The 27,201-nt window shown below is 40.7% G+C and overlaps 1 protein-coding gene across 1 annotated transcript in view; it reads left to right on the top strand.

Annotated features, from left to right (window-relative positions):
- TTN (titin) overlaps positions 1 to 27,201 on the top strand; it is a 251,282-nt gene that overhangs the window by 197,578 nt on the left and 26,503 nt on the right. The window contains 17 exon segments of the mRNA XM_064166084.1: positions 63 to 368; positions 1,136 to 1,423; positions 1,530 to 1,820; positions 1,915 to 2,202; positions 2,374 to 2,964; positions 3,058 to 3,162; positions 3,604 to 3,801; positions 3,885 to 4,181; positions 5,520 to 6,107; positions 6,221 to 6,523; positions 6,641 to 23,746; positions 24,186 to 24,482; positions 24,585 to 25,172; positions 25,266 to 25,568; positions 25,695 to 25,991; positions 26,439 to 26,726; positions 26,814 to 27,113. Coding sequence (XP_064022154.1) covers positions 63 to 368; positions 1,136 to 1,423; positions 1,530 to 1,820; positions 1,915 to 2,202; positions 2,374 to 2,964; positions 3,058 to 3,162; positions 3,604 to 3,801; positions 3,885 to 4,181; positions 5,520 to 6,107; positions 6,221 to 6,523; positions 6,641 to 23,746; positions 24,186 to 24,482; positions 24,585 to 25,172; positions 25,266 to 25,568; positions 25,695 to 25,991; positions 26,439 to 26,726; positions 26,814 to 27,113 — 22,434 coding nt within the window.

Raw genomic sequence — 27,201 nt, forward strand, 5'->3', positions numbered from 1 at the left:
TTATTTCCAAATACTTTTATATAGCCTTGACTATGGTAACTTTATATCATTTTAATTCTCAGATCCTCCTGGCCCACCTGCTTTCCCAAAAGTAGTTGATACTACTCGCAGTTCAATAAGCCTGTCATGGAGCAAACCAGCCTATGATGGAGGAAGTCCTATCATTGGTTATCTAGTGGAGGCAAAAAGAGCTGGCACAGACAACTGGGTCAGATGCAATCTACCCAAGAACCTACAGTCTACACAATTTGTGGTAACAGGGCTGATAGAAGATACAGAGTACCAGTTCCGCATTTATGCCGTCAATAAGATTGGATACAGCGATCCAAGCGATGTTCCTGATAAACACACTGCCAAAGACATTTTAAGTACGTTCACTGAAAGCAAATTACCTTTTGCTTTAATTTACGAGATGTGTTTTACAGAGTTTGCTGCAGGTTACAGAGGCAGATCGGTTTGGAATGTGTCATTTCTCAAAAAATGCAGGCCAAAAGTAGCCAGTTTGAAAGAGAACAGCTCAGTTAAGAGTTCAAATAGAATCTGATTAGTGTCTGCTTTTTTAATTTGTATGGTAGATACTTTCTGCCTCCTGTTTTGGGTTTTCAAGGTTTTTTTTTTCTTTCTCTAATACTATACTTAAAACTTTCTTCTTCATGTCTTCTAAATAATATGAAGTAGAGATAACTACTATAAGCATCTGTGTGGCACGCTGTTTAATTGTATGATACCTTTTCCTCAAGAGCCATGCTAGCTTCTGAAGGGATTTTGCTGTACGTACCAAAACATTGCTTCATAGAATCGTCTTGGTTCAAGAATATAATACAGGAAGATTAGAACCAGCTTTGAATTCTAGAAGAACTAGGAGACATTTTCATATGATATGTAATTCAAATGGTGGAAAAGACAGAAAGAAAGGAAATTATATCAATTAAAACAAAACAAAACAAAAACCAAAAAAATCCAACCCACAGGTTTGCAAATGAGCTTCAAATGGAAGCCAGAACACTAACTTATCATCACAGGCACGTGAACAATATAGTGAAATGCCAGTATAGAGGGACTTATTGTCACAGTAATTTTAGTGATAGTCTTAAAGATGATGCTTTACATGCCTGTTCTTCTGTTAAACACACAGTTCCTCCTGAAGGAGAACTTGATGCAGAACTGAGGAAAGTCCTTGTGTTGCGTGCTGGAGTCACAATGAGACTTTATGTGCCCGTAAGAGGACGTCCACCTCCAAAGATTACGTGGTCTAAAGTGGGAGCAAACCTTAGAGATAGACAAGGATTAGACATCAAGTCAACTGATTTTGATACCTTCCTACGTTGTGAAAATGTAAACAAATATGATGCTGGAAAATACGTCCTCAGTCTGGAGAACAGCTGTGGCCAGAAATCATACACTATTGTTGTAAAAGTACTTGGTAAGTGTCAGGGGCTTCCCCATTGCAATGTATTTGTTAACTTTTTAACTGATGGGTTTTGTATTTTGTTTACTAAATCAAATTTGGGGTTGTTGTGTTTACCTAGATACTCCAGGCCCTCCGATTAACCTGATTGTAAAGGAAGCATCTAAAGATTCTGCCTTCATTACATGGGAACCCCCATTAATAGATGGTGGCAGTCCAATCACGAATTATGTTGTTGAAAAACGTGATGCAGAAAGAAAGTCATGGTCTACAGTAACAACAGAATGTCCAAAGACAAGCTACAGGATAAGTAACTTAGAAGAAGGCAAATCTTACTTCTTCAGGGTTTTTGCTGAAAATGAATATGGTATTGGTGACCCTTGTGAAACTCGTGATGCTGTTAAGGCTTCTGGTAAGAAAAATTAGTCTGTTCCACCTATTTTGGTACTCAAATCATTTTTGGTTTTAGCTTGAGTGAACACTTACTATATTTCTCTTTGTTCTAGAAACACCTGGGCCAGTTGTGGATTTAAAAGCCTCTTCTGTGACAAAATCATCATGCAGTTTAGTATGGAAAAAACCTATCAGTGATGGTGGAAGCCGCATCTTTGCATATGTTGTTGAGGTCCTGATTGGTGAAGATAAATGGCAGGAAGTCATGAGGGCAAAGAATCTCCATTTTTCAATGAGAGACCTAAAAGAAGGCCAAGAATACACTTTCAGAGTGAGAGCCCAAAATGATGCTGGGTGTGGAACACCAACAGAACTCACAATTGTGGCAAGAGATGATGTTGGTAAGAAGTGATTTAAGATTATTAATTCAATATTCGCTGACTCAAATTACATTTATTTTATGTGTACTGTCATTACTATGCAAATGTACAAATCAGATTCCTTCTAAACAGTGTTTAATTTTATCACAGAGTTTATTCCTAATTGAATAAATGGTTTATTTTATTTTACAGTGGCACCTGATCTTGATTTAAGAGATATACCCGATTTATGCTACTTAGCTAAAGAGGGTAGCAATTTCCGTCTTAAAATCCCAATTAAAGGCAAGCCTGTCCCAGCTGTAACTTGGAAGAAAGATGAAGACCAGGCCCTTACCGAGAGTGGAAGAGTTGCGTTTGAATCTACAGCAGTTAACACCACACTGATAGTACATGACTGCCAGAAAGCTGATGCTGGAAAGTACACAATAACTCTGAAGAATGTTGCTGGCAGCAGAGAAGGCACTATTACTGTCAAAGTTGTTGGCAAACCTGGCATACCAACAGGTCCAGTGAGATTTGAAGAAGTCACAGCCGACGCCATAACCTTGAAGTGGGGCCCTCCAAAAGATGATGGTGGCTCAGAAATTACTAACTATGTCCTAGAGAAGAGAGATAATGTAAACAATAAGTGGGTGACTTGTGCCTCTGCAGTCCAGAAAACCACGTTTAGAGTTACAAGACTTCATGAAGGAAATGAATATACATTCAGGATCAGAGCTGAAAATAAATATGGAGTAGGTGAAGGTCTTAAATCTGACCCTGTCATTGCAAAACATCCATTTGGTAAGTATTAATCATCATTTTCAAAAGTGAAAACAATGCTTTAATGTTAATATTTACTTATAATGTTACTGCATTTTTTCTTACATTATTTAGATGTGCCAGATGCTCCTCCACCTCCCAACATTGTTGATGTTCGTCATGAATCTGTAGCTTTAACTTGGACTGACCCCAGAAGAACGGGAGGCTCACCAATCACAGGTATGACCCAAAAGCCCCTATAGTATTTCAGTTATTAATAGTTCAAAGAGTAAGATAAAACTATCACCAGCCCAATTCCAGTGCAGGGATCTGCACAGGGAACCCCTCATGCCAGAAGGGCCCTTTGTTCCCCCCCCCTTCATGCCTGCAGGGCAGAAGGGGGAAACAGGATTTTTGCACCTTCCCTCTCCCATTCAAACCACGGAGGGAGAGGAATTTTGGGGTATACAGAACTCCAGAACAGGCAATTACATATGTTTGTAATGTGTGTCCACATCCATTTCTTAATCTAGTTTCCAGTGCTCCTCTTGCACAATGCCTGTGTGACATGCCATACAGGAAGTATGATGTTTCATAATGTCATGAGAAAATAAGATTTCTAGGAAAACTTAAGATTTCTAGGAAACCACTCACATTTTTTTCTCACCATTTATTTTCTAGGTTATCACATTGAAGTCAAAGAAAGAAATAGTCTTCTGTGGAAGAGAGCAAATAAAACACCAATAAGAATGAAAGACTTCAGAGTGACAGGGTTAACTGAAGGTCTGGAGTATGAATTCAGAGTAATGGCAATCAATATGGCTGGAGTAGGTAAACCAAGTCTGCCATCCGAACCAGTTGTGGCACTTGATCCTATTGGTAAGCCACCATGACAATAAAAGGGAAAAATCTGAAATTTCAAATTACTTTCATTTGACCACTCCATATTATTCTTCTTCCAGATCCCCCTGGAAAACCTGAAGTTATCAATGTAACTAGAAGCTCAGTAACACTTATTTGGACAGAACCAAAATATGATGGTGGACATAAATTAACTGGCTATATTATTGAAAAGCGTGATTTACCTTCAAAGACCTGGACCAAAGCTAATCATGTGAATGTTACAGACTGTGCGTTTACTGTAACTGACCTTATTGAAGGCTCCAAATATGAGTTCAGAATTAGAGCAAAGAACACTGCTGGAGCTATCAGTCCTCCATCTGAATCCACAGGAACCATAATATGCAAGGATGAGTATGGTATGTTGTAATGGAGAGGTATTAATTAATTGCAAGCTGGTGTTTTTCAAAATTAATGTTGTTTATTAATTTTGGTTTTTAGGAGTCTTACCCCCCGAGCACTAATTTTAATAACAATTGGTTCTTCGCATGGTCATGGAAACATTCTACAGATGCTAACATAGGATCTAGAATGTTTAAGAAATAACTAGCAATAACACAACATCAGTTGAACTGGAAGAGGTTCTGGCAGTCAATATATGCTTGTCCACAAGATGGGGTGCCTTTCTGCTTTAAGACAGAAGGCTAGGATTCAATTTGATTCAATTATAGCGTTTTGCTAAAGGCAAACTTTACTCACAGAATCAGCTCCCAACTCACAGAGCTAGCTACAGCTTCAGACAGTACCCACTTTTAGGGAGTTCTATCAGTGCCTCATCAGTTGCTGAGGCTTTTTCCCAGGATTCTTCCCAGAATTCTTTCCAGAATTCACAGGGTGCTGGGGAAAGGAGACAGACAATCTCTGACCTTATCCTTCCCCCTCTGGATGATCCTTTGTCCTTTCCAGGGCTCCTTATCTTGGCAGGAGACTTGTAGGTGCAGGCAGGATATCCTGGCAGATGTCCACTCTTGGCAAGGATGTCACACTGGCTATGCAGGTCTATTGCATGGAGGTATTTAAAGCCTATTCCTGGTAAACTCAAAGTAGGCAGTTTCCAGAAAAAGAAACCCAAAGCATTAGACTTTGTTACTATGTGGCACAGCTAGCTTATAACTTGGCATAGCATGATGAAACAGCAGTGAGGCACAACACCGCCAGAAGCAGAGGCAAACAAGCATGATGTCTCTACCTGCTCATCTCTTTTATCTATGTAGCCCAAGACCTAATAGGCGTTTGGACACAGAATAGCCAATCAGAATGGCAGTTAGCCAAAGTTAACTATACTAGGTGAAACCATAGGCTTGCTTTACCCAAAACTGGGAAAACATAGGCCTTGTACGAGGCAGGCACAAGCCAAATGTGTATACCTTGTTTACCATAGAATGTAAACTTGAGTAAAACAAGTTTCAGTAAGCCAGGGTCCTTAGATTCAATGGTTACAGGTTCTTTGTCCTCTTTCCTATGTTTACTTCTCCCCATAGCAGAAGATGGGAGAGCAGAAAAACATGTCTGGGCAAGCCAGGACATGTATAAGTCTATTTTGGCCCATTCAGGCCTACCATGACATATGTAGATAGCATTTTAAAATGTAGAATTTTATTTGAATAATTAATATCAAATCCTCCTCTTTTTTTTTTTTTTTTCCTTCTATGTCCTTATTTTAACAACTGGGGGCTTTTGTCTGTTTGTTTTGACAGAGGCACCAACCATTGTTATAGATCCTACCTTGAAGGAAGGTTTAACAGTAAAAGCTGGAGAAAACATTACAGTGTCTGCTATTAGTATTCGTGGCAAACCACCTCCAACTTCAGCATGGTCAAAAGCTGGAAAAGATTTTAGACCTTCAGAGCTTGTGCACATTGAAACCACACCAACTTCTTCTACTCTAACTGTAAAATATGCTGCCAGAAAAGACTCTGGAGAATACACAATCACTGCAACCAATCCTTTTGGCACGAAGCAGGAGACTGTACACGTGAAAGTTTTAGATGTTCCAGGACCTCCAGGGCCTATTGAGATCAGCAATGTTTCAGCAGAAAAAGCAACTCTCACCTGGTCACCTCCTGCAGAAGATGGTGGATCACCAGTCAAATCATATGTTCTTGAAAAGAGAGAAACTAGCCGACTGCTCTGGACGTTGGTTGCTGAAAATATTGAGAGCTGTAGACATGTCGTTAGCAAGCTCATTCAAGGAAATGAATATGTTTTCCGTGTCTCAGCAGTAAATCAATATGGCAAAGGTGAACCAGTACAGTCAGAACCAGTCAAAATGGTAGACAGATTCGGTATGTAGAACAAGTTAAGAGGTTCCAGTGTATTTTTATTAAACTCTGAAGATTTTATTTTTGTTCTGACTTTACCTTTTTTTTTTTTTCTCTTTTTTCTCCCCCATTAACAGGTCCCCCAGGTCCTCCTGGAAAACCAGAAGTTACAAATGTGACTAAAAATACTGTCACAGTTACCTGGAAAAGGCCAGCAGATGATGGTGGAAGTGAAATCACAGGCTACCATGTGGAGCGAAGAGAAAAGAAAGGTTTAAGATGGGTCAGAGCAACAAAGAAACCTGTTTCAGATCTTAGATGCAAAGTAACTGGTCTCCTGGAAGGAAATGAGTATGAATTCCGTGTCAGTGCAGAAAACAGAGCCGGAGTTGGACCACCAAGCGATGCTTCAAATTCTGTCATGTGCAAGGACGTTGCATGTTAGTATCATGCCTTTTCTTTTTTGGGTGTGTGTGAGATGGGATGGGAACACTTTTGGGCAGCATAAAATGGGTTTCCTCTGTAATGTAATGTTCTATCTTTTCCTCACTTTTCAGACCCACCAGGTCCACCTTCAAATCCAAGAGTAACTGATACTACAAAAACAAGTGCATCTTTAGCCTGGGGCAAGCCTCACTATGATGGTGGTCTTGACATCACTGGCTATATAGTAGAACATCAAAAGGAAGGAGAAGACGAATGGGTAAAAGACACGACAGGGACTGCCTTAAGAATCACTCAGTTTGTGGTTGCTCACCTGCAAACAGGAGCCAAATACAATTTCAGAATCTCTGCCATGAATGCTGCAGGTGTTGGTGAACCAGCAATAATTCCAAGTGTGGAAATCAAAGACCGGGAAGAGATTCCTGACTTTGAATTAGATGCTGAACTAAGAAGAACACTGGTTGTTAGAGCTGGACTAACAATTCGAATTTTCGTGCCAATTAAAGGACGTCCAACTCCACAAGTTACATGGACAAAAGATGATGTTTCACTCAAAGGACGTGCCAGTATTGAAAATACAGACTCTTTCACACTCCTGATTGTCACAGACTGCACCAGATACGATGCAGGAAAATATGTAATGACTCTTGAAAATGCTGCTGGTAAGAAGACTGGCTTTGTAAATGTGAAAGTCTTGGATACACCAGGTCCACCGATAAACCTCAAGCCTAGAGAAATAACTAAAGACAGCATCACCCTCCAATGGGATATGCCTCTGATAGATGGCGGTTCACGTATAACAAACTATATTGTTGAGAAACGCGAATCAACTCGGAAAGCATATTCAACAGTCACAACCAACTGCCAGAAGTGTTCTTTCAGAGTTTCTAATTTGGCTGAGGGATGTGAATACTATTTCAGAGTGCTGGCTGAAAATGAGTATGGTATCGGTGAACCAGCTGAAACTACAGAACCAGTAAGAGCTTCTGAGGCACCATCCCCACCTGAGAGCCTTAATATTATGGATGTAACACGGAACTCAGTTAGCCTGGCTTGGCCAAAACCAGAACACGATGGTGGCAGCAAGATCACTGGGTATGTAATTGAAGCACAGAGAAAAGGAACCAACCAGTGGGCCCACATAACCACTGTAAAAACGCTGGACTGTGTAGTAAAGAATCTTACTGAAAATGAAGAGTATACTTTCCAGGTTATGGCAGTTAACAGTGCTGGAAGAAGTGCCCCAAGAGAAAGCAGGCCTGTTATTATAAAGGAGCAAACGATGTTGCCAGAGTTTGACCTCCGTGGCATCTACCAGAAAACAGTCATTGCCAAAGCTGGTGACAATATCAAGATTGAAATCCCTGTGCTTGGTCGTCCAAGGCCTACCGTGACTTGGAAGAAAGAAGACCAGATACTTAAGCAAACACAGAGGGTAAATTATGAAAACACTGCAACTGCAACCATACTGACCATCAATGAGTGTACTAGAAGTGATAGTGGTCAGTATCCACTGTCAGCTAAAAATATTGTTGGAGAAGTTAGTGAAGTAATCACAGTTCAGGTTCATGACATACCTGGACCACCTACTGGACCAATCAAATTCGATGAAATTTCATGTGACTTCCTAACATTCTCATGGGAACCTCCTCTGGATGATGGTGGTGTACCAATAAGTAACTATGTTGTAGAAATGCGTCAAACTGACAGTACCACATGGACTGAATTGGCAACCACAGTGATACGCACTACATTTAAAGCCACCCGGCTTACTACTGGAGTTGAGTACCAGTTCCGAGTTAAAGCTCAGAACAGATATGGAGTTGGTCCAGCCATTACTTCAGAGTCTGTAGTAGCAAACTACCCATTTAAGGTACCTGGGCCTCCTGGCACGCCTCAGGTGATTGCAGTCACTAAAGAAACTATGACCATTAGCTGGCATGAGCCAGTAACTGATGGTGGAAGTCCAATTCTGGGATATCACATTGAAAGAAAAGAACGAAATAGCATTCTTTGGCAGACTGTAAGTAAAATGATGGTATCCGGAAATATCTTTAAATCAACTGGACTTACCGATGGCATTGCATATGAATTCCGTGTTATAGCAGAAAATATGGCTGGGAAGAGTAAGCCAAGCAAGCCATCTGAGCCTGTGTTTGCTCTAGACCCAATAGATCCACCTGGTAAGCCAATACCTCTGAATATTACAAGACATGCAGTTACGCTGAAGTGGACTAAGCCAGAATATAATGGAGGTTTTAAGATAACTGGCTACACTGTTGAAAAAAGAGACCTTCCTAATGGCCGCTGGCTGAAGGCTAATTTCAGCAATATACTAGAGACTGAATTCACTGTAAGTGGATTAACAGAAGATGCTGCCTATGAATTCCGTGTGATTGCTAGGAACGCTGGTGGGGCTGTTAGTCAGCCCTCTGAGCCATCAGATGCAATAACTTGTAGAGACGACATTGAAGCACCAAAGATCAGGGTGGATGCTAAATACAAAGACACCATAGTACTGAAAGCAGGTGAAGCTTTCAGACTCGAGGCTGATGTTTCAGGTCGCCCTCCACCAACTATGACATGGACTAAAGGAGAAAAAGAACTTGAAGACACAGCAAAATTAGAAATAAAAATAGCAGATTTCTCTACATTTCTTATCAATAAAGATTCTTCAAGAAGAGATGGTGGTGCCTATACACTTACTGCAACAAATCCTGGTGGCTTTGCGAAACATATCTTCAATGTTAAAGTTCTTGATAGGCCTGGTCCCCCAGAAGGACCTTTAGTTGTGTCTGATGTCACCGCAGAAAAATGTGTGCTATCGTGGTTACCTCCGCTTGATGATGGAGGAGCGAAGATTGACCATTATGTGGTTGAAAAACGTGAAACCAGTAGATTGGCATGGACAGCTGTAGCCACAGAAGTTCCGCTGACTAAACTGAAGGTTACTAAGCTGTTGAAGGGCAATGAGTATGTGTTCCGTGTTATGGCTGTCAACAAATACGGAGTTGGTGAGCCTCTGGAATCAGAGCCTGTTCTTGCAGTAAATCCGTATGTGCCACCTGATCCACCGAAAATGCCTGAAGTTACAGCAATTACAAAAGACTCTATGGTTGTCTGTTGGGGGCATCCTGATTCTGATGGTGGGAGCCCAATAACAAACTATATTGTGGAACGTCGAGACAGAGCTGGTCTACGATGGGTGAAATGTAACAAACGAGTTGTTACTGACTTACGTTATAAAGTGTCTGGACTGACAGAAGGCCATGAATATGAATACAGAGTCATGGCTGAAAACGCTGCTGGAGTCAGTGAACCAAGCCCAACCAGTCCATTCTATAAAGCCTGTGATACTGTATTTAAGCCTGGTCCCCCAGGTAATCCTCGTGTTTTGGATAGCAGCAAGTCTTCAATTACAATAGCATGGAACAAACCAATATATGATGGTGGTTCAGAGATCACAGGTTACATGGTTGAGATTGCACTACCTGAAGAAGATGAATGGAAGATTGTAACTCCACAAGCAGGTCTAAAAGCCACTTCTTTTACCATCACCGACCTGAAAGAAAATCAAGAGTATAAGATACGCATATATGCTATGAATTCTGAAGGTCTTGGAGAACCTGCTCTTGTTCCTGGAACTCCAAAAGCTGAAGAAAGAATGCTACCTCCAGAGATTGAACTTGATGCAGAACTACGTAAAGTTGTCACTATTAGAGCCTGCTGTACTCTAAGGCTCTTTGTCCCAATTAAAGGAAGACCAGCACCTGAAGTAAAATGGACAAGAGAACATGGGGAATCTTTGGATAGAGCAAGCATTGAATCGACAAGCTCTTATACTCTACTTATTGTTGAAAATGTAAACAGATTTGATAGCGGCAAATATATACTGACAATTGAAAACAGTTCAGGTAGTAAGTCAGCATTTGTGAATGTCAGAGTTCTTGATACCCCAGGGGCACCTCAAGATTTGAAAATAAAAGAAGTTACAAAATCATCAGTTACACTCACATGGGAACCTCCTCTCATAGATGGTGGCTCTAAAATAAAAAATTACGTTGTTGAAAAGCGTGAATCAACAAGAAAGGCTTATTCAACTGTTAATGCAAATTGCCACAAGACCAGCTGTAAAGTCGATTCACTGCAAGAAGGCTGCAACTACTATTTCAGAGTCCTAGCTGAAAATGAGTATGGAATAGGCCTTCCAGTTGAAACTTCAGAATCCATAAAAGTATCAGAAAGACCACTTCCACCAGGGAAAATAACTTTGTTGGATGTGACAAGAAATAGTGTATCCTTATCTTGGGAAAAACCTGAGCATGATGGTGGCAGCAGAATTCTGGGCTACATCGTGGAAATGCAAAGCAAAGGCAGTGAAAAGTGGTCAACTTGTGCTACAGTAAAAGTTACTGAAGCCACTATCACAGGATTGATCCAAGGTGAAGAATACACCTTCCGTGTTTCAGCTCAGAATGAGAAAGGTGTCAGTGATCCTCGGCAGCTAGGTATACCAGTAGTTGCAAAAGATCTTGTGATTCCACCAGCTTTCAAACTACTTTTTACCACTTTCAGTGTTCTAGCAGGGGAAGACTTAAAAGTTGATGTTCCTTTTGTTGGCCGACCCAAACCAGCAGTGCTTTGGCAGAAAGATGATGTGGCATTGAAGCAGACTACAAGAGTAAATGCAGAAAGTTCAGAAAACAACACTGTGCTAACAATAAAAGAAGCATGCAGAGAAGATGTGGGAACATATTTAGTTAAACTTACAAACTCTGCAGGTGAAGCAACTGAGACCCTCAATATTGTTGTCCTTGACAAACCAGGACCTCCAACTGGACCAGTAAAAGTAGACGAAGTAACAGCAGATAGCATTACAATTTCCTGGGAACCACCCAAGTACGATGGTGGCAGCTCTATCAATAATTACATTGTAGAAAAAAGAGACACTTCCACCACCACTTGGCAGATTGTGTCAGCTACTGTTGCAAGAACAACTATAAAAGCATGTCGATTAAAGACTGGCTGCGAATATCAGTTCAGAATTGCAGCTGAGAACAGATACGGGAAGAGTACTTACCTCACTTCAGAGGCAATTGTAGCCCAATATCCATATAAAGTTCCTGGTCCACCTGGAACCCCTTTTGTAACAAATGTCTCAAAAGACAGCATGGTGGTACAATGGAATGAACCAGTCAATGATGGTGGTAGCAAGATCATTGGCTATCACTTGGAGCGCAAAGAAAGAAACAGCATCCTGTGGTCCAAACTGAATAAAACGCCTATTCCAGATACCAAATTTAAAACAGTTGGCCTTGAAGAAGGTCTTGAATATGAGTTCAGGGTTTATGCAGAAAACATAGTTGGCATTGGAAAAGCAAGCAAAGCATCTGAATGCTATACTGCACATGACCAATGTGACCCTCCGGGCCGTCCAGAACCTATAATTGTCACAAGAAGCTCAGTAACACTTCAGTGGAAGAAACCTGTATACGATGGTGGAAGTAAGATCACAGGCTATATTGTGGAAAAGAAGGAGCTACCCGATGGTCGCTGGATGAAAGCAAGCTTTACAAATGTTATTGATACCCACTTTGAAGTAACTGGTCTAGTTGAAAACCAGAGGTATGAGTTCCGTGTTATAGCACGAAATGCTGCAGGTGTTTTCAGTGAACCATCTGAGAGCTCAGGGGCAATTACAGCAAGAGATGAAGTAGAACCTCCTCATATAAGTATGGATCCAAAATACAAAGACACTATTGTGGTGCATGCTGGTGAGTCATTCAAGATTGATGCTGATGTTCATGGCAAACCAATACCTTCCATTCAGTGGTTAAAAGGTGATCATGAGCTGACAAGTACTGCTCGTATGGAAATAAAAAGTACTGATTTTGCTACAAGCCTAAGTGTGAAGGAAGCCGTTAGAGTTGACAGTGGTCAGTATGTACTGTTGGCAAAGAATGTTGCTGGTGAAAAGAAAGTTCCTGTTAATGTCAAAGTACTTGATAGACCTGGACCACCAGAAGGTCCTGTTGAAATCACAGGCATTACTGCTGAAAAATGTGTGCTGTCATGGAAACCTCCGCTACAAGATGGCGGTAGTGAGATTTCACACTACGTTGTAGAAAAAAGGGAGACAAGCCGCTTGGTGTGGACCGTCGTTGATTCAAATGTGCAAACCCTAAACTGCAAAGTTACAAAACTTTTAGAAGGAAATGAATATGTTTTCCGCATCATGGCAGTAAATAAATACGGTGTTGGTGAACCTCTTGAGTCAGAACCCATACTTGCAAAGAACCCATTTGGAGTTCCTCTTCCACCGAAGACACCAGAAGTCACAGCCATTACCAAGGACTCTATGATAGTTGTATGGGAAAGGCCAGCCTCAGATGGTGGCAGTGAAATCCTAGGCTATGTACTTGAAAAACGAGATAAGGAAGGCATTCGCTGGACAAGATGTAATAAACGCCTGATAAGTGAATTGAGATACAGAGTGACTGGGCTTCTAGAAAATCATGATTACGAGTACAGAGTTTCAGCTGAAAATGCTGCTGGTCTTAGTGAACCAAGCCCACCTTCCACTTACTACAAAGCATGTGATCCCATCTACAAGCCAGGCCCACCCAATAATCCTAAAGTTGTGGATGTTACAAGATCTTCAGTTTTCCTTTCATGGGGTAAACCTATCTATGATGGTGGTGCTGAAATTCAGGGATACATTGTAGAAAAGTGTGATGTAAGTGACGGTGACTGGTCAATTTGCACCCCTCCAACTGGAATTAAAAATACTCACATGGAAGTTGAAAAATTAGTGGAAAAACATGAATATAAATTCCGCATATGTGCAGTTAATAAAGCAGGAGTTGGAGAACATGCAGATGTTCCTGGTTCTGTTATTGTGGAAGAAAAGATGGAGGCACCAGACCTTGACCTTGACATGGAATTAAGGAAGATTGTAAATGTGAGGGCAGGAGGTTCCTTAAGACTGTTTGTTCCCATCAGAGGTCGTCCAACACCTGAAGTAAAATGGGGTAAAACAGATGGTGAGATCAGAGAAGCAGCAATTATTGAAAACACTAGCAGCTTTACTTCTCTTGTTCTAGACAACGTTAACAGATTCGATACTGGAAAGTATACTCTGACGTTAGAAAACAGCAGTGGAACAAAGTCTGCCTTTGTAAGTGTAAGAGTACTGGATACCCCAAGTGCACCTGTTAATTTAAAAATCAGAGAGATCACTAAAGACTCCGTTTCACTTTCATGGGAGCCTCCTCTCTTGGATGGTGGAGCAAAAATTAAGAATTACATTATTGAAAAGCGTGAAGCAACAAGAAAGGCATACGCAGCTGTTGTAACAAACTGCCACAAGACTTCATGGAAAGTAGATCAACTTCAGGAGGGCTGTTATTACTTCTTCAGAATCTCTGCTGAGAATGAATATGGAATTGGCCTCCCTGCAGAAACTAGTGACCCAGTTAAAGTTGCTGAAGTTCCACAGCCTCCTGGAAAAATTACAGTGGATGACGTCACAAGAAACAGTGTCTCACTAAGCTGGGCAAAACCTGAACATGACGGTGGCAGCAAAATCATACAATACATTGTGGAAATGCAAGTAAAGGGCAGCGAGAAGTGGTCAGAGTGTGCTCGTGTAAAAACACTAGAAGCAGTTATCACTAACCTAACTCAAGGGGAAGAATATCTTTTTAGAGTAATGGCTGTAAATGAAAAGGGTAAGAGTGATCCTAGAGCACTTGCTGTTCCAATAGTTGCAAAAGACCTGGTGATTGAACCTGATGTAAGACCTGCTTTTCACAGTTACAGTATCCAAGTGGGACAAGATCTGAAAGTAGAAGTACCAATTTCAGGTCGACCGAAACCAACTGTTACTTGGGTGAAAGATGGACAGCCATTAAAGCAGACAACAAGAGTCAACGTTAGTGATTCAGCTGATCTTACTGTACTGAATATTAAAGAAACTAACAAAGAGGACAGTGGCACTTATGAAATCACTGTGGCTAATGTTGTTGGGCAAAAGTCTGCCTCTGTTGAAATTATAACTCTAGACAAACCTGACCCTCCAGTAGGACCTGTGAAGTTCGATGAAATAAGTGCAGAAAGTATTACCTTATCATGGAATCCCCCAGTGTACACAGGTGGCTGCCAAATCACCAACTATGTTGTTCACAAGAGAGATACAACCACCACTGTATGGGAAACAGTTTCAGCTACTGTTGCAAGAACTACGCTGAAGGTGACTAAACTGAAAACTGGTTCAGAATATCAATTCAGAATATTTGCTGAGAACAGGTATGGACAGAGCTTTGGACTGGATTCTGCACCAGTTGTAGCACAGTACCCTTACAAGGAACCAGGACCTCCTGGAACACCATTCGTGACAACAGTAACAAAAGATTCCATGGTCGTACAGTGGCATGAACCAATAAATGATGGTGGCAGTAGAGTCTTGGGCTACCATCTTGAAAGAAAGGAGAAAAACAGCATTTTATGGACTAAAGTGAACAAGACTATTATTCAGGACACAACTTTTAAAACAACTAACCTTGAAGAAGGAATTGAATATGAGTTCCGAGTTTCTGCAGAAAATATTGTTGGTGTGGGCAAAACAAGTAAAGTTTCTGAATGCTATGTAGCTCGCGACCCATGCGATCCTCCAGGTCGCCCAGAAGCTATAATAATAAAAAGGAGCTCTATTACTCTACAGTGGACCAAACCAGAATACGATGGTGGAAGCAAGATCACTGGTTATATTGTAGAGAAGCGCGACTTACCAGACGGTCGCTGGATGAAAGCTAGCTTCACAAATATCATTGAAACTCAGTTCACTGTAACTGGGCTTACTGAAGACCAAAGATATGAATTCAGAGTAATTGCGAAGAATGCTGCAGGTGCAATAAGCAAACCTTCTGACAGTACAGGGCCAATAACAGCAAGGGATGAGGTTGAACTTCCACGAATTTCAATGGATCCGAAGTACAAAGACACAGTTGTTGTAAATGCTGGTGAAACATTCAGAATTGAGGCTGATGTTCATGGAAAACCACTACCAACCATTAAGTGGTACAAAGGAGATAAAGAGCTCGAGGGAAATGCCAGATGTGAAATAAAGAACACAGACTTCAGTGCATTAATAATTGTAAAAGATGCCATTAGAGTTGATGGCGGACAATACATTTTAGAAGCCTCTAATGTTGCAGGAACAAAGACAGCTCCAGTTAACGTAAAAGTCCTGGACAGGCCAGGACCTCCAGAGGGCCCAGTCCAAATAACAGGAGTTACAGCTGAAAAATGTTCATTGGCATGGGCTCCTCCTCTTCATGATGGTGGCAGTGATATTTCTCATTACATTGTAGAGAAGAGAGAAACCAGTCGCCTAGCATGGACTGTTGTTGCTTCAGAAGTTTTACCTACAATGCTGAAAGTAACAAAGCTCTTGGAAGGAAATGAGTATATTTTCCGTATTATGGCAGTGAACAAATATGGAGTAGGTGAGCCATTAGAATCTTTGCCAGTAATGATGAAAAATCCATTTGTGGTTCCTGGGCCACCAAAGGCTTTGGAAGTCACTAACATCACAAAGGATTCTATGACGATCTGCTGGAGCCGGCCAGATAGTGACGGAGGTAGTGAAATCATAGGTTACATTGTAGAAAAGAGAGACCGAGAAGGCATCAGATGGATAAAATGCAATAAACGCCGAATTACAGACTTACGGTTAAGAGTTACAGGATTAACAGAGGATCATGACTATGAATTCAGAGTCTCTGCTGAAAATGCTGCTGGAGTGGGTGAACCAAGTCAAGTTTCTCCCTATTTTAAAGCTTGTGACCCCATGTTCAAGCCTGGCCCACCTACAAACACCCATGTTGTGGATACCACCAAAAATTCAGTAACACTTGCTTGGAGTAAGCCTATTTATGATGGTGGTTGTGAAATCCAGGGATACCTTGTAGAAATCTGTAAAGCAGATGAAGATGATTGGTCACTTGTTACTCCTCAGACAGGCATACGTGCTACTCGATTTGAAATCAAAAAGCTTACTGAACATCAAGAATATAAACTACGAGTGTGTGCCCTCAACAAGATTGGTGTAGGAGAGGCTGCATCAATTCCTGGTACTATTAAGCCAGAAGACAAACTTGAAGCTCCAGAACTTGATATTGATTCTGAGCTAAGGAAAGGGATAGTTGTTAGAGCTGGTGGTTCTGCTAGGATTCACATACCATTCAGGGGACGACCAACACCTGACATCACGTGGTCTAAAGAAGAAGGTGAATTCACAGAAAAAGTTCAGATTGATAAAGGCGTAAACTTCACACAACTTTCAATTGACAATTGTGATAGAAATGATGCTGGCAAGTACATTCTTAAGTTGGAGAACAGCAGTGGTTCTAAATCTGCATTTGTTACAGTAAAAGTCTTGGACACACCAGGACCACCACAGAACTTAGTGGTAAAGGATATAAAGAAGGATTCTGCTGTATTGTCATGGGAACCGCCTATTATTGATGGTGGTGCAAAGGTAAAGAACTATGTGATAGACAAGCGTGAGTCAACCAGGAAGGCGTTTGCAAATGTAAGTGCTAAGTGTGGCAAGACAAGCTTCAAAGTTGAAAATCTTACAGAAGGAGCAATTTATTACTTCAGAGTTATGGCAGAAAATGAATTTGGAATTGGTGTTCCAGCTGAAACCAAGGATGCTGTCAAAGCCTCAGAGCCACCTCTGTCACCTGGCAAAGTAATACTAACTGATGTGACTCAGAGAAGTGCATCACTTTCATGGGAAAAACCTGAACATGATGGTGGTAGCAGAATTTTGGGATACATTGTTGAAATGTTGCCTAAAGGAACAGAAAAATGGAGTGTTGTTAGTGAGACCAAAACATGCAATGCAGTTGTCTCTGGTTTGAGTCCAGGGCAAGAGTATCAATTCCGTGTGATTGCCTACAATGAAAAAGGCAAAAGTGATCCCAGAGGACTTGGAATTCCCGTGATAGCTAAAGACTTGACAATTGAGCCAAGTTTCAAACTGATGTTTAATACCTACAGCGTACAGGCTGGAGAAGATCTGAAGGTAGAGGTACCATTTATAGGTAGACCCAAGCCTACCATTGCATGGACAAAAGATGAGCAGCCATTGAAACAGACAACCAGATTGAATATTGAGAATACCTCAACATCAACTATCTTACATATTAAGGAAAGCAACAAGGAAGACTTTGGTAAATATACAGTAACAGCAACAAACACAGCAGGTACAGCAACAGAGCAGCTGAGCATAATTATACTGGAAAAGCCTGGCCCACCACGTGGACCTGTTCGCTTTGACGAAGTTAGTGCAGACTTTGTTGTTTTGTCATGGGATCCACCTGATTATACTGGTGGCTGTCAGATAAGCAACTATATAGTAGAAAAGCGTGATACAACCACTACTACATGGAGCATTGTGTCAGCAACTGTTGCAAGAACAACTATTAAAGCAGCAAAGCTTAAAACTGGTTCTGAATACCAGTTCAGGATTTCTGCTGAAAACAGATATGGGAAGAGTTCTCCCCTGGACTCTAAACCAGTTGTTGTGCAATACCCCTATAAGGTGCCTGGGCCACCTGGAACCCCATTTGTAACAGCATCATCAAAAGACCATATGATTGTACAATGGCATGAACCAGTTAATGATGGAGGAAGCAAAGTTCTTGGCTATCATCTTGAACGTAAAGACAAGAACAGCATTCTTTGGACAAAACAGAACAAGTCACTCATTACAGACACCAAATATAAAACAGATGGCCTTGAAGAAGGTCTTGAATATGAGTTCAGAGTTTCTGCTGAAAACATTGTTGGCATTGGCAAAGTCAGCAAAGTATCAGAATTGTATGTTGCCCGGGACCCTTGTGACCCACCTGGCCGCCCAGAGGCCATTGTTGTTACAAGAAATAATGTCACACTACAGTGGAAAAAACCAGAATATGATGGTGGAAGCAAAATAACTGGATACATTGTAGAAAAGAAAGAACTACCAGATGGTCGCTGGATGAAAGCTAGCTTTACAAATGTGTTGGAAACAGAATTTACAGTAAGTGGTCTTGTTGAAGACCAGCGATATGAATTTAGAGTAATTGCAAGAAATGCAGCAGGTTGCTTGAGTGAGCCATCTGAAAGTACAGGGCCCATTACTGCCAGAGATGAAATTGAAGCACCGGGGGCTTCACTGGATCCAAAATACAAAGATGTCATTGTTGTTCATGCTGGAGAAACCTTTGTTCTTGAAGCTGATATCCACGGCAAACCTATTCCTGACATTACATGGTCAAAAGATGGTAAAGAACTTGAAGAAGCAACTGCAAGAATGGAAATTAAATCTACCATTCAAAAAACAACTCTTACTGTCAAAGACTGTATAAGAGTAGATGGAGGTCACTATACTCTTAATCTTAAAAATGTTGGTGGCACGAAATCTATACCAATCACTGTAAAAGTGCTTGACAGGCCAGGACCTCCAGAAGGACCTTTGAAAGTTACAGGTGTCACTGCAGAAAAATGCTACTTGGCATGGTCCCCACCTTTACATGATGGTGGTTCAAATATCTCACATTATATCATTGAGAAGAGAGAGACAAGCAGGCTTTCATGGACGCAAGTAGCAACAGATGTACAGGCTCTTAACCACAAAGTAACCAGACTCCTTGCTGGCAATGAATACATTTTCCGTGTAATGGCAGTAAATAAATATGGAATTGGAGAACCCTTGGAATCTGAGCCAGTTGTGGCATGTAATCCATATAAACCCCCCGGTCCTCCTTCAACACCTGAAGTTTCAGCAATCACAAAAGATTCCATGGTTGTAACATGGGGCCGCCCAGAAGACAATGGTGGAGCTGAAATTGAAGGTTACATACTTGAAAAACGAGACAAAGATGGTATCCGATGGACCAAATGCAACAAGAAAAGGCTGATGGACTTACGATTCAGAGTAACAGGTCTTAGTGATGGGCATTTCTATGAATTTAGAGTTTCTGCTGAAAATGCTGCAGGGGTAGGGGAACCCAGTGAGCCATCAGTTTTCTACCGTGCTTGTGACGTGTTATATCCACCAGGTCCACCAAGCAATCCAAAGGTTACAGATACTTCCAGGTCATCAGTTTCCCTTGCCTGGAGTAAGCCCATTTATGATGGTGGTGCTCCAGTTAAAGGATATCTAGTAGAAGTAAAAGAAGCTGCTGCTGATGAATGGACTACCTGCACTCCACCAACAGGCCTACAAGGAAAACAGTTCACTGTAACAAAACTTAAAGAGAACCAGGAGTATAACTTCCGCATCTGTGCAATCAACTCAGAAGGAGTAGGAGAACCTGCTATTATACCTGGTACAGTCATAGCAGCAGACAAGATTGAACCTCCTGAAATTGAACTTGATGCAGATCTCAGAAAAGTAGTCACTGTACGTGCTAGTAGCACATTACGCCTGTTTGTCACCATCAAAGGAAGACCAGAACCTGAAGTTAAATGGGAGAAAGCAGAAGGAACAATAAGTGAGCGAGCTCAGATTGAAGTCACCAGTTCCTATACAATGCTGGTCATTGACAATGTGAATAGGTTTGATAGCGGTAGATACAATCTTACTTTAGAGAACAACAGTGGCAAAAAATCAGCTTTCGTAAATGTTAGAGTGCTTGATACACCTAGTGCACCTATAAACCTGACAATCAGAGAAGTGAAGAAAGACTTTGTAACATTAGCCTGGGAGCCACCACTCATTGACGGTGGATCTAAAATTACCAACTATGTCGTTGAAAAGCGAGAATCCACAAGAAAGGCCTATGCCACAATTACAAGCAACTGCACTAAGAACTCTTTCAAAATTACTCAACTACAAGAAGGATGTAGTTACTACTTCCGTGTTCTAGCTGTAAATGAATATGGAGCTGGCTTACCAGCTGAAACACCTGATGCAGTTAAGGTCTCTGAACCACCTGCTCCACCTGCAAAGGTTGTTCTTGTTGATGTGACTCGCAACTCTGCTTCAATTAAATGGGAAAAGCCAGAAAGTGATGGAGGCAGCAAAATTACTGGTTATATAGTAGAAATGCAAAGTAAAGGAAGTACAAAATGGAGTGCATGTACCCAGGTGAAAACACTAGAAGCAACAATAACAGGCTTAAGTATGGGAGAAGAGTACAGTTTCAGAGTCATTGCTGTTAACGAAAAAGGAAAAAGTGATCCAAGAGAACTTGGAGTCCCAGTCATTGCAAAGGATATTGAAATCCAGCCATCTGTTGAGCTCCTTTTTAACACATTCACTGTAAAAGCTGGAGATGATCTAAAGATTGAGGTGCCATTCAGAGGTCGACCTCTTCCAACCATTACGTGGAAGAAGGATGGGAATCCCTTAAAAGAGACAACCAGAGTAAATGTTCAGACATCAAAGACTTCAACTTCACTGTCCATCAAGGAAGCTTCAAATGAGGATTTGGGACACTATGAATTACATCTTTCAAATACTGCTGGGTCAACAACTGCCTCTCTAACTGTGGTTGTCCTTGATAGACCAGGACCACCAACCGATGTGCATATAGATGAAGTTAGTGCTGACAGTGTAACTCTTTCTTGGAAACCTCCAGCATATGATGGTGGATGCCACATTAGTAATTACATTGTGGAGAAGCGAGATACTACTACAACAACGTGGGATATAGTATCTGCAGCAGTTGCAAGGACATCAATTAAAGTATCTCGACTCACCACTGGCTCAGAATATCAGTTCCGTATCTGTGCAGAAAACCGCTATGGGAAGAGCAGCTACACCAATTCTCCTTCTGTTGTGGCAGAGTATCCATTTAAACCTCCAGGGCCACCTGGAACACCTCATGTGACACACGCGACTAAAGCGTTCATGATTGTAACTTGGCAGGTACCAGTTAATGATGGAGGTAGCAGGGTACTAGGATATCACTTGGAACGTAAAGAAAGAAGCAGCATTCTTTGGACAAAAGTCAACAAGAGCCTAATAGCTGATACACAAATGAAAGTTACAGGTCTCGATGAAGGACTGATGTATGAATATCGTGTGTATGCTGAAAACATTGCTGGAATAGGCAAATGCAGTAAATCATGTGAACCAGTTGCTGCAAGAGATCCATGTGATCCTCCTGGCCAGCCAGAAGTTACTAATATCACAAGGACAAGTGTCTCACTGAAATGGACTAAACCAGAATATGATGGTGGAGCTAAAGTAACAGGATATATTATTGAACGTAGAGAGCTACCAGATGGACGTTGGCTAAAGTGTAATTTTACTAACGTACAAGAAACATACTTTGATGTAGGGGGACTTACAGAAGACCAGCGATATGAATTCCATGTGATTGCAAAGAATGCTGCTGGACTCTTTAGTCAGCCATCTGAATCAACTGGACCTGTGACTGTAAAAGATGATGTTGAGGCTCCAAGAATTATGATGGATGCCAAATTCAGGGATGTTGTAGTTGTGAAAGCTGGAGAAGTGTTTAAAGTCAATGCTGATGTTGCAGGACGGCCATTACCACTAATCTCATGGACAAAGGATGGCAAGGAGCTTGAAGGAAAGGCCAGAGTTGAAATAGTTTCAACAGATCACACTACTGCAATAACCATTAAGGATTGTGTCCGAAGTGATTCAGGACAATATGTACTAACATTACAAAATGTTGCAGGAACAAAATCCTTGGCAGTTAATTGCAAAGTACTTGACAGACCTGGCCCACCTGCAGGCCCATTGGAAATAAATGGCCTTACTGCTGAAAAGTGCCATTTGTCATGGGGACCTCCTCAGGAAAATGGTGGTGCAGATATTGACTATTATATTGTAGAAAAACGGGAGACCAGCAGAATTGCATGGACACTTTGTGAAGGGGAGCTTCGAACAACATCCTGTAAAGTGACAAAATTACTGAAGGGCAATGAGTATATTTTCAGAGTAATGGGAGTTAACAAATATGGTGTTGGTGAGCCTTTAGAAAGTGTTGCTGTCAAAGCTCTAGACCCATTTACAGTTCCAAGTCCACCTACATCTGTAGAGATCACCAGTGTGAGCAAAGATGCAATAACTCTGTGCTGGGCAAGACCTGAATCTGACGGAGGCAATGAGATCTCAGGCTATGTAATTGAAAGGCGTGAGAAAACTAGCCTAAGATGGATTCGTGTAAACAAAAAGCCAGTTTATGATTTAAGAGTGAAATCATCTGGTCTTCGTGAAGGATGCGAATATGAATTCCGAGTTTATGCAGAAAACGCTGCTGGCCTCAGTCTTCCAAGTGAAACCACACCACTGGTTCGGGCAGAAGATCCAATCTTCTTGCCATCTCCCCCATCTAAGCCTAAGGTTATAGATTCTACAAAGTCAAATATCACAATTGGGTGGACAAAGCCACTGTTTGATGGAGGTGCTCCTGTAACAGGATACACAGTTGAATACAAGAAAACTGATGAAACTGATTGGACAACTGCTATTCAGAACTTAAGAGGCACAGAGTACACCATAGGAGGATTAGTATCAGGTTCTGAGTACGTCTTCAGAGTGAAATCCATTAACAAAATGGGTGTCAGTGAACCAAGTGATATCTCAGAACCTCAGGTAGCAAAAGAAAGAGAAGAAGAACCTGCATTTGATATTGACAGTGAAATGCGGAAGACTTTAATTGTAAAGGCTGGTGGATCATTCACAATGACTGTTCCTTTCAGGGGCAAACCAGTTCCAAATGTAACATGGAACAAACCAGACACCGATCTTCGTACACGAGCAAGCATTGATACTTCAGATCATTGCACATCTCTTACTATTGAAAAAGCAACAAGAAACGATTCTGGAAAATACACATTAACATTGCAAAACATCCTAAACACTGCTACCTTAACTTTAATCGTCAAAGTTCTTGACACTCCTGGTCCACCATCTAATATCACAGCAAAAGATGTAACTAAAGAATCTGCTGTGTTAGCTTGGGATGTTCCTGAAAATGATGGTGGGGCACCTGTGAAGAACTACGTTATTGAAAAACGAGAAGCTAGCAAAAAAGCATGGGTCACTGTGACAAACAATTGCCATCGCCTGTCCTACAAAGTGACTGGATTGCAAGAAGGTGCCATTTACTACTTCCGGGTTTCTGGAGAAAATGAGTATGGTGTTGGAGTGCCTTCTGAGACCAAGGAGGGGACAAAAATAACAGGTGCGTTTTACAAAGAGTAGTATTTAGTTTTTTATATATATATATACATATACACGCACACACATATATATATATATATATATATATATATATATATATATATATAAATGCATGCTTTAAAATATTTACTTCAAAATAATATAAAAAGTGTTAAATCTCTTTACAGTAAAAAAAAAAACTTGTGTCTGCAGTCTTACAAATGAAAAAGAGCTAAGTAATAGTTTTCTTCTAAACTTTTGCTTGCATTTTGCTTAAACTATTTCTGAAAATAAATTAATTTTAAAATCTTTTTCCTCTATCTAGATAGCTTAAACTACTTAGAATATACAAATTAACTTAAAAATACATCTTCTCAATCTAGATGGCTTTCCTCTGTAATTGCTATTATACAATGTTAAGAGTTGCTATATTACTTAACCTGTTGCACTTCTTTTCTCAGAAAAACCCAGCCCACCAGAAAAACTTGGAGTAACAAATATCACAAAGGACAGTGTTTCACTTTCATGGCTAAAACCAGAACATGATGGTGGAAGTAGAATTGTAAGCTACCTCATTGAAGCTCTTGAGAAAGGACAGCAAAAATGGGTCAAGTGTGCAGTTGTAAAGACAACTCATCATGTTGTCCATGGTCTTAAGGAGAATGTTGACTATTTCTTCAGGGTGTCTGCAGAAAACCAGGCAGGTTTAAGTGATCCTAAGGAACTACTGCTCCCTGTTACAGTTAAAGAACAATTAGGTATGTTTCCTGATATGAGAGAAAAGTTGATATGTATTGAATTGTAGTTACATTTAAAAATAAGTAATATTTTTAATGTTCTGAAAATGTTTTCTTTTTCAGAATCTCCTGAGATTGACATGAAGGGCTTTCCTCATAATACTGTATATGTTCGAGCAGGATCTAACCTGAAGGTTGAAATTCCAGTTTCTGGAAAACCAGTGCCAAAAATGACATTGTCTAGAGATGGTGTGTCACTGAAATCTACCATGAGATTTCACACAGAAACCACTGCAGAAAGTTTCATCATTAACCTTAAAGAAAGTGTAGCTGCTGATGCTGGCAGATATGACATTACTGCTGCTAACTCGAGTGGCACCACAAAATCATTTGTTAATATTGTTGTGCTGGATAGACCAGGTCCTCCTGTTGGTCCAGTTGCCCTTAGCGATATCACTGAAGAGAGTGTAACACTCCGATGGCAGCCTCCAGCTTACGATGGTGGAAGTCAAGTTACCAACTACATTGTACTGAAAAGAGAAACAAGTACTGCTGCTTGGTCTGAAGTGTCTGCCACCGTTGCCAGAACTGTTATCAAAGTTACAAAGCTCACAACTGGAGAAGAATACCAATTCCGTATCAAAGCCGAGAACCGCTTTGGCATCAGTGATCATATAGACTCACAATGTGTGGTTGTCAAGCTTCCTTACAGTGAGTAACATGCTTCTCAGACTATAGGTTGATGTTTTAATGCTTTGGTGATGAAAATACAATTTTGTTAATAACTACCTCTTTCTATAACAGCTACTCCTGGCCCTCCTTCCACACCATGGGTCACACATGTCACCCGAGAGAGTATTACTGTTGGATGGCATGAACCAGTCACTAATGGTGGCAGTGCAGTCATTGGATACCATCTGGAAATGAAAGACAGGAATAGCATATTATGGCAAAAGGCTAACAAGACCCTCATCCGTACGACTCACTTCAAAGTAACCAACATCAGCGCTGGCCTTATCTATGAATTCAGAGTTTATGCAGAAAATGCAGCTGGCATTGGAAAAGCAAGTCATCCTTCTGATGCAGTCCTTGCAATTGATGCTTGTGGTATGTATTCCCCAGAAAAAAACTTGGCATAACAAGTGCACTTTTTTTAACCTCTGTCCTGTACAGTAAGCCAATATCCAAACCAGCTCTAATTTATTAGCAATTATTTTATGTTTCCTATTACAGAACCTCCAAGAAATGTTCGTGTCTCAGATATTTCCAAGACTTCCATCACACTGTCATGGCAGAAGCCAGCATTTGATGGCGGTAGTAAGATCACCGGATACATTGTAGAAAAGCGTGATCTTCCAGATGGCAGATGGACAAAAGCTAGCTTCACCAATGTTATTGAGACTCATTTCACAGTATCTGGTCTGACACAGAATTCCCAGTATGAATTCCGGGTCTTTGCAAAGAATGCCATCGGTTCCATTAGTAACCCCTCAGATGTTGTAGGTCCTATCACATGTGTTGATACATATGGTAAGTGTTTCACAATGATATAATGGTATTTGGTGGTGCTAGGAAGCTTAAAGACAGCACTGTTATGTAGAACTACATTCTTTCAAATATGGAAAGCTTTAAATGACTATGAGACTATGACTTTTGGGAATGACAGTAATGAACAATTTTGGCTTTATCTGCATTTTTAGTCTTATACTATATTTATTATTTAAGCAATAAAAGACTGCCCATGCCAAGGAGGTAACATTTTTATACCTGTGGTTGCCTTCTCCTGGCAGATCAGATCTAACTTGTTCTAGGTTTATGACTTAAGTTATACATGCTATCTTTAATTTGTATTTATAAAAAGTCTGTAACCATTAGCTTATATAAAGTACCATTATTTTTTGTTTTATTAAATACAAGTCTAAAATAAGTATCTTCTTATTTTTTCCATATTCTTCCCTCCCCCTTTTTTCTTTTAAGGTGCACCTGAAATTGATGTGCCACCAGAATATACAGAAGTAGTAAAATATAAAGCAGGAACTTCAGTTAAGCTAAAACTAGGCATCTCAGGAAAGCCTATACCTACAATTGAATGGTTCAAAAATGGCAATGAGCTACAAAGCAGTGCAATACTGTCCATTGAAAACACAACAGAATTTGCTTCTATACTCATCAAGGATGCAACTCGACTCAACAGCGGCACTTATGAATTAAAACTGAAGAATGCCATGGGTTCAGCAACAGCTCATGTTAGACTACAGATACTTGGTATGTCCTGAGATATGACTTTGTTGTATTACTGAATGGTAATTCAGTAATAAATACTTACCATCTTCTTTCTTCTACCTTCCACAGACAAGCCAGGGCCACCAAGTGGACCAATACAGTTTAAGACAGTCACTGCTGAAAAGATTACAATAATGTGGGACCCACCAGCAGATGATGGTGGTGCACCTGTAACACACTACATTGTTGAAAAGCGGGAGACAAGTCGGGTTATATGGTCTTTAATTTCTGAAAAACAGGAGAGCTGTATCATAACTACAACAAAACTCATCAAAGGCAATGAATATGTGTTCCGTGTTCGTGGTGTGAACAAGTTTGGAATTGGTGATTCACTGGAGTCTGAACCCATTATAGCCAAAAATTCATTTGGTAAGAAACATTTTATACAACATATGCAACTGAATCATTCTGTCTATTATTTGTAGGTAGTACTAAAGTGACTTTTCTTTTTTTTTAA

The sequence above is a fragment of the Pogoniulus pusillus genome, chromosome 2 (assembly GCF_015220805.1).
Source record: "Pogoniulus pusillus isolate bPogPus1 chromosome 2, bPogPus1.pri, whole genome shotgun sequence".
NCBI classification, from domain to species: domain Eukaryota; kingdom Metazoa; phylum Chordata; class Aves; order Piciformes; family Lybiidae; genus Pogoniulus; species Pogoniulus pusillus.